Source organism: Rhineura floridana, chromosome 4 (genome assembly GCF_030035675.1).
Source record: "Rhineura floridana isolate rRhiFlo1 chromosome 4, rRhiFlo1.hap2, whole genome shotgun sequence".
NCBI lineage: Eukaryota > Metazoa > Chordata > Lepidosauria > Squamata > Rhineuridae > Rhineura > Rhineura floridana.
Window position 1 is genome coordinate 10,802,431 of NC_084483.1, and position 13,180 is coordinate 10,815,610.

General features: G+C 42.1%; 1 protein-coding gene across 7 annotated transcripts in view; it reads left to right on the plus strand.

Moving 5' to 3' along the window:
* Window positions 1-13,180, plus strand: part of FBXW11 (F-box and WD repeat domain containing 11) — a 101,827-nt gene that overhangs the window by 59,029 nt on the left and 29,618 nt on the right. For all 7 annotated transcript variants that reach the window (XM_061622468.1, XM_061622470.1, XM_061622466.1 and 4 more), the window contains 2 exons: window positions 3,245-3,307; window positions 5,059-5,284. In XM_061622468.1, coding sequence (XP_061478452.1) covers window positions 3,245-3,307; window positions 5,059-5,284 — 289 coding nt within the window. The remainder of the gene's footprint in view (window positions 1-3,244; window positions 3,308-5,058; window positions 5,285-13,180) is intronic.

Below are 13,180 nucleotides of genomic sequence, written 5' to 3' on the forward strand. Positions count from 1 at the left end.
TGCCACAGCTTCCAAATTTGAGGTAGCTGTTATATTTGCTTAGTCTAGACAAGAACAGCCTCTACACTCTTCACGAGGAGAGGCTACTCAGAAGAGCCAGCCTCTGTCTCCTCAGTTTGCACAAGCTACAGGCAAAGAATTGCAGAGTACTTTACTGTTCATAATTGATTTCGCTCATATATACTCATCTGGAAAGTACAACATATAAGTCCTGTATTTTATTTTTTTGAAATTTATTAAATTTCTATCCCATCCTCCCTCCCAAAGGAAGGAACCGTAGTGTTTGCTTTTATATTGCAAGTCCCTTCGAGACTGTTTTTAATAGTAGATGGCTGAGAAATTAAACAAATAATAAAAGTAGCTTTATTTCCATGATTGCTCAAGATCACAAATTTTAGCCTCTTCAGAATTTGGGTTACTGTGGGTATGAAATAATTTTGGGGTGGGGAGGCACATTAAGCTATGTATGGGCAGGCTAGTAAATCTTAAGTGGATATACCTGTAATGCTGACTTTCCTTAGTGGCCCAACATTTCCTGCCACTTTCTGATCTTGCAAAAGCAGCCCTCATTGTTGATGAGAGGAAGGAATGTGATGGAGATTCAGCTATAACACTTCTCCAGAGACTCCAGAGACTGGTCTCTTCCGTTTGAGATTGTGATTCTCCTCTGGCTTTATCTCAAAAAGGATATTATAGAGTTGGAAAAGGTTCAGAAGAGGGCAACCAGAATGATCAAGGGGATGGAGCAACTCCCTTACGAGGAAAGGTTGCAGCATTTGGGGCTTTTTAGTTTAGAGAAAAGGCGGGTCAGAGGAGACATGATAGAAGTGTATAAAATTATGCATGGCATTGAGGAAGTGGATAGAGAAAAGCTCTTCTCCCTCTCTCATAATACTAGAACTCGTGGACATTCAAAGAAGCTGAATGTTGGAAGATTCAGGACAGACAAAAGGAAGTACTTCTTTACTCAGTGCATAGTTAAACTATGGAATTTGCTCCCACAAGATGCAGTAATGGCCACCAGCTTGGATGGCTTTAAAAGAAGATTAGACAAATTCATGGAGGACAGGGCTATCAATGGCTACTAGCCATGATGGCTGTGCTCTGCCACCCTAGTCAGAGGCAGGATGCTTCTGAAAACCAGTTGCCGGAAGCCTCAGGAGGGAAGAGTGTTCTTCCACTCGGGTCCTGCTTGCGGGCTTCCCCCAGGCACCTGGTTGGCCACTGTGAGAACAGGATGCTGGACTAGATGGACCACTGGCCTGATCCAGCAGGCTCTTCTTATGTTCTTATGTTCTTAAGAACCCTTTTATGGCCAAACTACATGTGATGTTAGTCAAGGGTTTCAACAAGCATGCTTAACCTGGCTGCTTTTATTTTGGAGAAAAAGCTGCCGCAGGGCCCCAGTCTACAACATTCTTCCAGTTGGGGCCGCATACCAGTTTTCTGCTAGAGCCCGTTTGCTTCCTAACCTGGCTGGTATTTGCCCCCAAACGTGGTGTTTGCAATAGTACTCTGGGAACAAAACGCAACCAGGAAAGGAGTGGTTTTCAGCAGAAAACCAGTGCAGGATCCCAGTGTTTTGGCTTGGGGCCCTGTGGCTGCCTTTTCTCCAAAATCAAAGTGGCTAGGTTAAGCATCTTTTTGACATCAGATGAAGATCTCTTTTTTGCATATTTTAATTGCTTCTTTTATTTCTTGTACATTGTATTTTATTGTATTACAATTTGAATTCCATACATTTCAAACTGTATTACAGTAAAATACAATATAAGAAATAAGACAAGCAATAAAAATATTAAAATCAATGGACCGGACTGCCTTCAAGTCGATCCCAAGTTATGGTGACCCTATGAATAGGGTTTTCATGGTAAGTCATATTCAGAGGTGGTTTACCATTGCCTTGCTCTGAGGCTGAGAGGCACTGAGTGGCCCAAGGTCACCCAGTGAGCTTCATGGCTGTGTGGGGATTCGAACCCTGGTCTCCCAAGTCGTAGTCCAACACTCGAACCACTACACCACACTGGCTCTCATTAAAATCAGTATGAATCTTTAATATAATGGATGTGCCATGTCCCGTCTTCAACCACAAATCCACAGATGTGCGGTGAACCACCCGAACAAAGCTCATGGACCGCAGTTGGGGAACCCCTGGTCTATAGCTTTATGAACTAATTCATGGACTGCCTTCAAGTCAATCCTGACTTATGGCTACCCTATGAATAGGGTTTCATGGTAAGCGGTATTCAGAGGGGGTTTACCATTGCCTCCCTCTGAGGCTAGTCCTCCCTAGCTGGCTAGGGCCTGCTCAGCTTGCCACAGCTGCACAAGCCAGCCCCTTCATTGTCCGCACCTGCAAGCTGGGGGGCAACTGGGCTCCTTGGGACTATGCAGCTTGCCCACGGCTGCACAGGTGGCAGGGCACGTAACCCCTGAGCCACTCACTGTGGGGGTGATCTTTAGCTGGCCTTTGACACTCAGGAGACACGAGTGGGGATTTGAACTCACAGACTCTGGATTCTCAGCCAGTCTTTCCTCCCCACTGTGCTATACCTGCTGTTGATATATAGGGCTGTATCTGTTGCTTGTGCAGTAGGACTTCCCCTACTTCTCCTCTCACCTGCATGCCCTCAGAATCAGCTCCAGAGGATTGGGGGACCCTTTGAAGCAGACTTGGGGGATGTGCAAGCAGCTGCAGTGCGAAGGAGAGGAAGGGGAAGCCCCATTGCACAAGTGGAATTGTGCTTGTTCAGGATTGGATACAACCCATAGTCACATTTATCCTCTTGGGATAGGCATTCTTGCCTGAAATATGTTTGGGTCTTAAAATCTGATACGTGGGAAGGATCTGGATAAAGGAAGTAGTACTATGTAAACACAGGTTCAGAGTTCAATGATTTTTTTTTTATTTTTAAAGCTTTTAAGATCTTTATTTTCATACATGGAAGTGTGTGTCTAACAGTTTTTCAGTACTCTTGGATGAGAAAGTAGAGTCTAAAACAGACTCTTCCCTGAAAAGCTAAATGACAAGTGGTCAAAGAAATTATGTTTCTGTTATTTTCTTACTCTTTGGTGTACTGTTATACATCAGGTCATGGTGAATCTAAATAGCTGGAAACAACTCTTACGTGTATCCTATAACTAAGAGAAGGATTGTTTAGTTTCTTGGATTTGCTTTTAAAAATTGATGTAGAATGTAACAAATGCAGAAGAAAATTTAGTTATGTTTCTATTCTCTTCCTAGAACACATCAGTAATGGAGGATCAGAATGAAGATGAGTCTCCAAAGAAAAACACACTGTGGCAGGTAAGCCTGATTCTCTCTCTCTCTCTGCTCTGTTCTCTGCTGCCTCTCCCAAATCCCCAACAAGGAGAAGCAAACAGTGTTTTCTTAAAATGTGGCCAATTCATGTCACCTTTTTCCTTAGATTGCCTATGGCATTTCTCCAGCTGTAGTGTCTTCAGATGATATTGGTACGCTCTGAACTTTGGTATAAGAAAGAGCTGCCAGATAATTTACTTGAAATTCAGGGCCATTCTATATTCCAGCAGTGTTTCATTTGAAGCTCTGGCTTCACACGGATATAATTCAAGCCTTGGGTTTGGTAGTCTGCTACAGGATGGGAGCTAGGGAAAAGCAGACAGATAAAATAATGTTACGTTTAATCTTAACTTTTAGAGGGCATGCAACTGAGGCTTTTGATCATCACAGCATCACTGTCTTCTGTTGACTCAAATCCTTATTTTCTATGCTTTGGCTCCCAAATCTCAGATGGTGCTTTGCTCAGCTACAAATGCTTTGGAAATGGGAACATTCACCATTTCACTGTCATTTGTCATTTCTTAAAGGATGGATAAAGAGGTGTAGTGGTCATGTGGCACTAGCTTTCTGGCTTGAAGGTGGATGGCTGTCTGGGCTAGAAGGCGGAGTAGCACAGGGAGTGAAGCGCTATAGCAGCCACATTTCACCTTTACTCTTTAAAGCTAAAAGACTTAGAGTTGTATCCAGCACTGTCCAAGTGCAGTTCCACTTGCACAACAGGACTTCCCCTTCTTCTCTCCCCATGTGCCCCCCCATAATATGTTCCAGAGGGTCTGGCTAATCCCAGAGTTCTCCGCAGGTGTTCAACAATTAATAGACTCTGTCTAATGCAATGAATATGGCTTAACCTTTTTCTCTGTGGACCATGCATTTTATATTCTTTGCTCACATATACTCTGGGTTCACTTTTCCTTTACAAAATGCTGAGCATCTGTTTTGCCTTTTGCAGCAGTTCTCTGTAGACGCTAGGTGGAGCTGTGAGTGCAGTGATTTAAATTCTCACCAGAAAGTAGGAATATCCCTGACTTCCTGCTTTTGGTGCCCTAAGATTAATAGCTATGGTTGTAGCGGTTAGAACAGTTTGCACAGAATACAATCAAGCTAGGATGGGTGCCTGGATTGATGCCATTTCCATATGGGCTCAGGTATTTGGTTTGGTAGCTGACCTAATTTATTCAGGTCAGCTTTATATGAAACATTATGTAGCTCTTACAGCCATTTCAGTTTATGAAATTGGATCAAGCTGTTAAAGAACGTTTGTACCTTGCTCCCGTTGCGCATGTCAGTGGGAGCAATCTTACCTAGATCTAGCAACTTAACTAGCTAGTTTGATGTATATATACACAGTGATGATGGCAATCAAAAACGTTGTTTATTCAAGACACTCTGATCTTGAATAACTGCTGGATTGATGTACAGCAGCTTATTCTTTGACTGAGAAAAAAACTCAACTGGCAGTAATTCAAATGCTCAGATTCTTAATAGTACCCAAATGAAAATGAAATGTCAGAATAATGTATCAAATGTGTACAGATTAATGTTTGATGGGAAAACTCTGGTCCAGAATGCAAAAAAAAAGTATACCAATAACTACTTAGTAGCAACACGGAAGAGAATGAAAGTTCTTGTCATGTAGAAAATTTGAATGCACCACGCAATATAGACATCTTACAAATGTTTTAAAAAGCAAAGTGGAACCTGAAGTGCTGATGTGGTTTTATTTCTTCTTAAAACAGATAAGCAATGGAACTTCATCTGTGATAGTTTCAAGGAAACGACCATCTGAAGGAAACTACGAAAAGGAAAAAGACTTGTGTATTAAATATTTTGACCAGTGGTCTGAATCGGATCAGGTTGAATTTGTGGAACACCTTATTTCACGAATGTGTCACTATCAGCATGGACATATTAATTCTTATCTAAAACCCATGTTGCAAAGAGATTTCATCACTGCTTTACCAGGTAAGCTACATCACATTTCTCAGAAAGAAATATAAAAATAAGGTGTGAACTTTGGTGTGATCTAATATTATTTGTTAATAAAGTCAGTATGTTGGAAATTTCAGTAAACAGTCAGTTTTGTCTGAATAATTGCAATGACCACTGGATGCCAGTATTGTTCCATTTAAACATAGACTGTAGCTTGTTTTTAAATGGGATTGTATCTGAAGTGCAGACTGTATCTTAAACTTCTCATACTTAAACGTACATGAAAGAGTTGACCATGAAGGCTTGTGCTGCATTTTATTTAATACTGGGTTTCCTAGCTGCTGTTAGAAACTGGCTCAGAGGTAAAACAAGGAGCATGCGCTTTCAACAAATCTAGTTATTTTGGTTTTAATGCTCTTATTCTTTTCAGACTGTTTTGTTTCAAAACTGGAAGGGTATTTAAAGACAGTGTTTCATATGCTTGTCAAGTAAGAGACTCAACACCATTGTTCTAGATCAGGGGTGGGGAACCTTTGGTCCTCCAGATGTTGTCATCAACCCCAGCCAGCATGGCCAATAGTCAGAGCTGATGAGAGCTGCAGTACAGCAACATCTGGAGGGCTAAAGGTTCCCATTCCTGTCCTAGATGCACCATCTTCTTGATGTTCAGGGCTTGGTTTTAGAAAACTAGCATTTATGCAGATATGGGCCTTCATATTCCACAACATGTTGATTAGAAGGAGCAAGGAAGGACACTTGTTTGATATTTTTATGCCTTGAATAATCTTGATATTGATGTCTTTGAATATTATAAAAACCTAGTCATAAAAAGGGAGAAAGGAATAGACTACTGTAGTGATGCTTGCCTTCCATTTGTAAACTTGAAGGCCTTTATGACCAGCTCAGTAGACACTGTTCAATGAGTGCATGAAATTACTGTTCTCTCATTCTGGTGTCTGAGCATATTGTTTGCTTGTATTCTGCTTAGGGAGTTCAGAGTGGTGTACTTAAGATTCCTAGGCAATCCTCTCATTCCATGTACTGGCCAGAGGCAGACATAATTGACAAATGAACAAGCATTCATAGGAATTATGTGCACACACCCCGACTAGTTGGAAATTGTAATGTAAAATAGGTACAACAAATTGGCTGTGTATCTCACAGCCTTGAATGATGACAAAGGACCAGTAAACCTGGAGGAATGCTATAGGACAGACAACCTTTTAGAGCATGGGAGAAGAGGTGGCTTTGAAAAGGTGTTGCACCAAAAGCTCTGACTATCTGTCTCTGAGCCTACAATGGATAGCAAAACTGTGTAGCGTTCTCTATGTGGAATAGGTGGAAAAGGATAGGTAACACTGCAGGTGCTGCATAGGTGCAGTCTGAGAGTGGCAGGTTGGTGCAGCAAGCAAGCAGGTTTTGAATCTAAAATCGAACAGAAGGTCAAAGCGGTATAAATTGGCAAGTGGTTACTCATCAGCATTAGGCTTACTAGACGGGTAAAAAAAATATTAACAGGTAGTCTCGTGATTGGCAATGGGCTGGCATATTTTAGTTGAGTTTGCAGAAATTCCAGTTGTGATCTTGAGCAAATTGCTTTACTTTGTTCACCGTAAACCTTTGCATGTCATTCTTGAAATTGAACTTCGGGGGTGGAACAGGGGCAGGGGAGCTACCTAGTTAACATTTTCCCCCTCCTAGGGTATTCTTAGTATTTATTACTGTACGGGACTGAGATGTGTGCTTGACTATACACAGGATTATATGCATCTCCTAGACTACCCAGCGTGAGAGACTTTGGGACTCTGGGAGTTAGTATGTCCTGGGTGGGAGGCAGGGGATGTTGTATGTTTGTAATGTCCCAGGTGAGAGATGGGATTGAATGCCTGTGAAAATAATTCAGCTGTGCTGTGCTGTGCCCTTTTGGTGTGTATTGGCTATAACAGAGTCTGTGGCTGGGGTTTTTTGTGGCTGAGTGCCTGTGACCATCTTCAAACAAGTGGTTTATAGGCAGAATGTTCCTGGGGGAAAGAAATCTTGAGTGCGCCACAGCAAGATGTCCTATCTTAGTGATCGGAGGCAGGCATGGCTGGAGGGAGGCTTACAGGTGCTTGCAGCATCGCCAAGCTCCCACCTATCCTTGGTACCACTGGATGTTCTACCACTGTGCCCAACAATCTGATTGTGCTACTGTTAAATGCTAGCTCAGTTCACCCTAAGACCATGCTAATCCATGACCTAATGGTGGATGAGCAGGCAGAACTGGTATGTATTACTGAAATCTGGGTGGACAGCAGTGTGAGCCAGACCTAACCCAGCCCAACCCAGGTATTCAGTGCAGTATCAAGCCAGACTGGAGGGATGGGGAGGAGGAGTTCCTGGGGTCCACCAGAGTTCATTGTCTATCACCAGGAAACCCCTCCTCCTTGGAGCATGACTGAAGTTTGGGGATACTCCTGGGTGCGTCTTTGTCATTAAAGACCCAAGTGACCTCGGTGGTTAAGAATGCCTTTTACCAGCTTTGTCTGGTATGCCAGCTACGGCGGTATCTGGATCGGAATAACTTAGCCACTGTAGTCCATGCATTGGTAACCTCAAGATTAGATTAGTGCAATGTGCTGTATATGGGGCAGCCCTTGGGTCTGGTCCGGAAGCTCCAGATGGTGCAGAATGCGGCAGCTATACTGCTAGTGGAGGCAGACAGCTGAGAGTATGTCACAGCTCTCCTAAAACATCTGTACTGGCTGCCCATATGCCACCAGCCAAGTTGAAGGTTCTTGTGTTGATATACGAAGTCCTGAACAACTTGGGTCCAAGATAACTTTAAGGACCATCTTATATCCCATCCAGATCACTGAGATCATCTGAAGGAAATGATTGCTTGGTATTGTTTTTAAATGGTTTCATGTTGTTGTACACTGCCCTGATGTTTTGTGAGAAGGTGGTATATAAATACAGAGTTTGCCTAAGTGAGCCTTCTGTTTAAGCAGTAGCCTGGTAGCTGTAGGTGAACAAAGACTTCTGTGTAGGTAAGTGAGCATTCTAGCCGAGGAGAGCTCCATGCCTGCTCTGTGCCCAGCAAAGTAACCAATAAGAATACAGTGGGCTGCTACAGGAGGGGTGGAGCTTTCTGTCCCTCATCTGCAAGTCCCCAGCAGGTTAGTATTTTTTTTGGGGGGGGGGCTTTTACTAATGTGGGTTTATCACATGGCTGGCCTACACCTGTTTTCTGACCACCTGAACCTTGAATATATGGGCTTTGCCAATTCAGTAGTCCTGAAACCTTATACCTTTTTTAAAAGCCACCAGAGTTATTTGGTCTCCTATACACTTCTTTTCCACAGCCCTTTGAATGGAAATATTTGCCATTCATAACAAAAGGCACTTGGGATTGCTGGAAAGCCATTTATTTATCTGTAGTGCTATTGTATCTTTTAAAGTGTGCCAGCTGTGATTAAACATTAAATGCCTTAACCTCCCATTAAAATAGTTAACCTATACTCCAAGAATCTACTGTAAGGACAGAATATGGAGAAACCGATTGGTTCCCAATAGAAAAGGGTGTGAGACAGGGGTGTATTTTATCACCCTATTTGTTTAATCTGTACACAGAACATATCATACGGAAAGCGGGATTGGACCAAGAGGAAGGAGGTGTGAAAATTGAAACGAATGCTGCTGAAAGTTAAAGAGGAAAGCACAAAAGCAGGACTACAACTGAATGTCAAAAAGATGAAAGTAATGACAACAGAAGATTTATATAACTTTAAAGTTAACAATGAGGACATTGAACTTGTCAAGGATCAATACCTCGGCACAGTCATTAACCAAAATGGAGACAATAGTCAAGAAATCAGAAGGTGGCTAGGACTGGGGAGGGCAGCTATGAGAGAAGTAGAAAAGGTGCTCAAATGCAAAGATGTATCACTGAACACCAAAGTCAGGATCATTCAGACCATGGTATTCACAATCTCTATGTATGGATGTGAAAGTTGAACAGTGAAAAAAGTGGATAAGAGAAAAATCAATTCATTTAAATGTGGTGCTGGAGGAGAGCTTTGCGCATACCATGGACTGCGAAAAAGGCAAATAATTGGGTGTTAGAACAAATTAAACCAGAACTGTCACTAGAAGCTAAAATGATGAAACTGAGGTTATCATACTTTGGACACATCAGGAGAAGACCTGATTCACTAGAAAAGACAATAATGCTGGGAAAAACAGAAGGGAGTAGAAAAAGAGGAAGGCCGAACAAGAGATGGATTGATTCCATGAAGGAAGCCACAGACCTGAACTTACAAGATCTGAACAGGGTGGTTCATGACAGATGCTCTTGGAAGTCACTGATTCATAGGGTCGCCATAAGTCGTAATCGACTTGAAGGCACATAACAACAACAACAACAAAATAGTTAGACTCATTAATCTTGTGCTTTAGAAAAATTATGTTTTCCATTGGGGGATGGGGATACTTTCAGTCTCTTTAACATCTGGCCCATTGGCCTTTCAATATACTTTCTACAAAGGTTTTGTTTGATTTATCTTCACTAAGCAATTAAATGTCTGTCTTTCCTTTGGGATGCATACAACTGTGTATGTAATACCAATTGTGCATTATTTATAAGGAGCTGTTTACATTTTCTGTGACACATTTGGTTAGTTTTGTGATTGCAGGAGTAGTATTACTTGCATTGTGAGTGAGTACTGCCTGGCATAGAAAGGTTTGTGTTCTGGTGCAACCTTAACATATGTTAAGGATATGTTTGCATAGCCCTGATAGACAGGCAGACACAGACACACACACAGACACACACACGAGAGAGCGAGAGCCCTGGCAGTTTATTCTGTAAGCTGTTCTGAATTAATCCCACAATTGGCTAATGCCACATTAAAATAAAATGTTCTGAAAAAGACAGTCTCATATAAACTTGAAGAATGCTCAAGTTGCTCTCGCTTGCTCCCATCCATTATTGAATTTTGCACCTGTCCCCACACATGCACAAGATGGAAAATAGTTGTGGTCTCTGGCTTCCTTTTAGTGGAAAAAGTGATAATTATGATATGAACTTACAAAAAATGGTGGTAGAGTGTTTAGTCTGCAAAGTCTGTTCTTGTCAAGTTAGTTTGTGGTTAGCATGTAGCGATGAAGGCGTATGCTTCAAACGAGGCAAGATGTAGCATTATGCTGTTAATAAGATGTTGCTGAAGTAGAGCCTGGGACCTGCAAGTGTTGGATTTATATGCCTCAACTTCTCTTAAGGCTGGGTTATTCTTTGGAAGTTTCCCTGTAGTTGATGTTATCAGGGAACATAAAAAAGTAGCTGTGTTTGATGGTGGAGGAGTGTTAGAGCCTGAGTAACTGTGCCATTTCCTGCTATCCTCCTCTGCTTAGAGCAGCCTTTCCCAAATAGTGGGCCACCAGATGTTGCTGGACCACAACTCCCATCAGCCTCAGCCAGCATTGCCAATAGTCAGGAAAGATGGGAATTGTGGTCCAACAACATCTGGTGGCCCACTAGCTGGGAAAGGCTGGCTTAGAGTGTTCTGTGAAAAGGCACTTCAAAATAGCTAGGTCTTTATTTGAACCAAACAGGCTTAGCTTGAAAAGATCATTTTGTTCAGTGAGGGAGAGCGTAAGTTTGCTCTTTTGCTCTGGAGTTCAGTGTCATGGTTCCAGAGAGAGCATTGAGTGACCATATGTGCTTGTTAACTATAAACTTATTGTTAACTGTAAACTAAGAATAAACTAACAGTGAGAGGTATCTGCTACCACACAGTCCTTTCCTTTATAGTAAGGATGAAGAACCTGCTGCCATCCAGATGATGTTGGACTCCCAACAGCTCCAGTCAGCTGGTCAGGAGTGATGAGAGCTGAACATCTGAAGGGCTATAGGTTCCCCACCTGTGTTTTATAACCAGAAGTATAACTGGAAGTCCAACGGCTTCCAAGGTTGGGGAAAGGCTGCTCTAGACTATAGCTCATCTTCTGAGCATGTCTGCATTGCAGTACTATAATAAATAATACATGTTTTAAACATTAACAAAAATGCCCTAATATTCAGTCCCTGAAGTCTGCTGGTGTTGGGAACTTGGCCCACAGCTTTGTTCTGTGGGACCCTGCTGATAGGACACCAGAACAACAGAGATGATGAAAGAGAATGGTGGAGTACTCCTACTTTAGGGGTGTCTAAGGATTGTGTAAGCCCAGAGGGATTTCAAAGGAAAGAAAGTCAGAAGAGCAAGACACCCTTGCCATATCATACAGTGCTTTTTAAAGTGAGTTTTGAAAGCATTGTCACTTTATGAGCTCCACAAGTCCAAGGCTTCATTGAATGCACAGAATTAATTGTATGGACCCTGACAGTGTGCATGCATTCTGACATCTGATGCAGAGGGTGAACTAGTGATAAAGATAGCACCTTAGTATTTCCCTGTCAGGATTCTGGGAGGTCTGCCCCTTACTGGCCAGAAAAGGTAGAATCCCATACATTATGACTACTGGCCAAGATTTATAGGAGTTGGATTGGTCTACCACCTTGAACTGTTTAGGTTTTTAATTTGGGCTCTAAATTACTCATAAGCTGCAATCTCAGCCTATATAAGCAACCAAGTGTCCGAGCGATTAATGTTGCTATTGGAAAGTGAGCTGCTGCTAGCTTCCATTATAAAGTCTTAGTTTCATCCATTAACTTTGGATTATAGAATTGTTTTGAGCTGCTCCATGCCAATTTTGCTTTACCACAAGAGAGAGGATGCTTGTGAAGTCTGAAGGAAATTAAACTGTTTTTGAAATGCACAAGCTGTTAACATTTTTAAAATGTTTCTGTCATCTCTCAAAAGTTTATTGCTGCTTCCGTCTTTCCATCTAATAAAGTCACCATGGAAACTTGTACTGGTTACATGGTGCTGACACAGTTCAGTATGAATAGCTTTTGTGGTTGGTGGTTGTACTTTTGTTTTCGTCTTCCATTGATGTTGAGGGGAAAGCTTTGCCCTTTGATTTCAACTGCCACTGAACTATATAATACTCAGGAGCACAATACGTGATGTCAAACTTAGGAAATTTAAGGCCTTATTGATGATAGCTCTAGCCTGTTATTACTTCCTGCTGCAGAAATGCTCAGCCAAATCTCTGTTGTCTGAAGGTGTATCACATAGGAATGCCATTTGTAAGAGAATTTATTCGTCTGTATTAGTTACTCCCATGTTATAGTTTCAGGTGCTTTTCCTGAGCACTCACTGCAAAGCAAACCCAAGGTCCTCTTTGCATTGGAGAGATCAATCTGTTTCCTAGAATCATGTTCTGTCTCCGCCAGTTGATGCATGCCATCAAAATAGCCTGTTCACGAAGGCCGGCATTTTGATACATTTTTTTGTCTTCTGTTTTGAGGACCAGCTCTTTGTTGGAGCTTCCACTCCCACTTCCTGTTAGTGATCAAGTCTCACATCACTCTGTAGATCCAAAGAGCTTGGAAGGGGCCTATCGATTGACATCCTAATGGTTCTTCATCAGATTGTGTAGGCAGGGTCGGTTTCCTGCTGAAATTTTCTGTTCAGATGCCAGAATAGTACTGACACGTAGTTGTGTGTGCATCACGTTCTTCATCAAGAAAAATTGATCAGATGTGTACAAATTATGCAAGTTAAGCAAACCTGTGACATGTCTTGCTTTATTCTGCCGCTTCTAAGCATTGGGAGTGACATAGATCTGAAGCCCCTCTGCTGACCACTGAAAATTGTACTTAGTTTCTCTGGCTTCCAATGGGACATTAGCCACATTTTCCCAAGCCTGTATTTGCAGACATAAGGGTTTGAAACTTCTTTAAATGTCAAAGCGGGGATCTCGGGCTACTGAATTCTGCAGCCAATGCCAAATTATGTGGTGGTTTTCCTTTGCTGGCTTAGAATGTGCATAGTGTTGGTTGCTAGG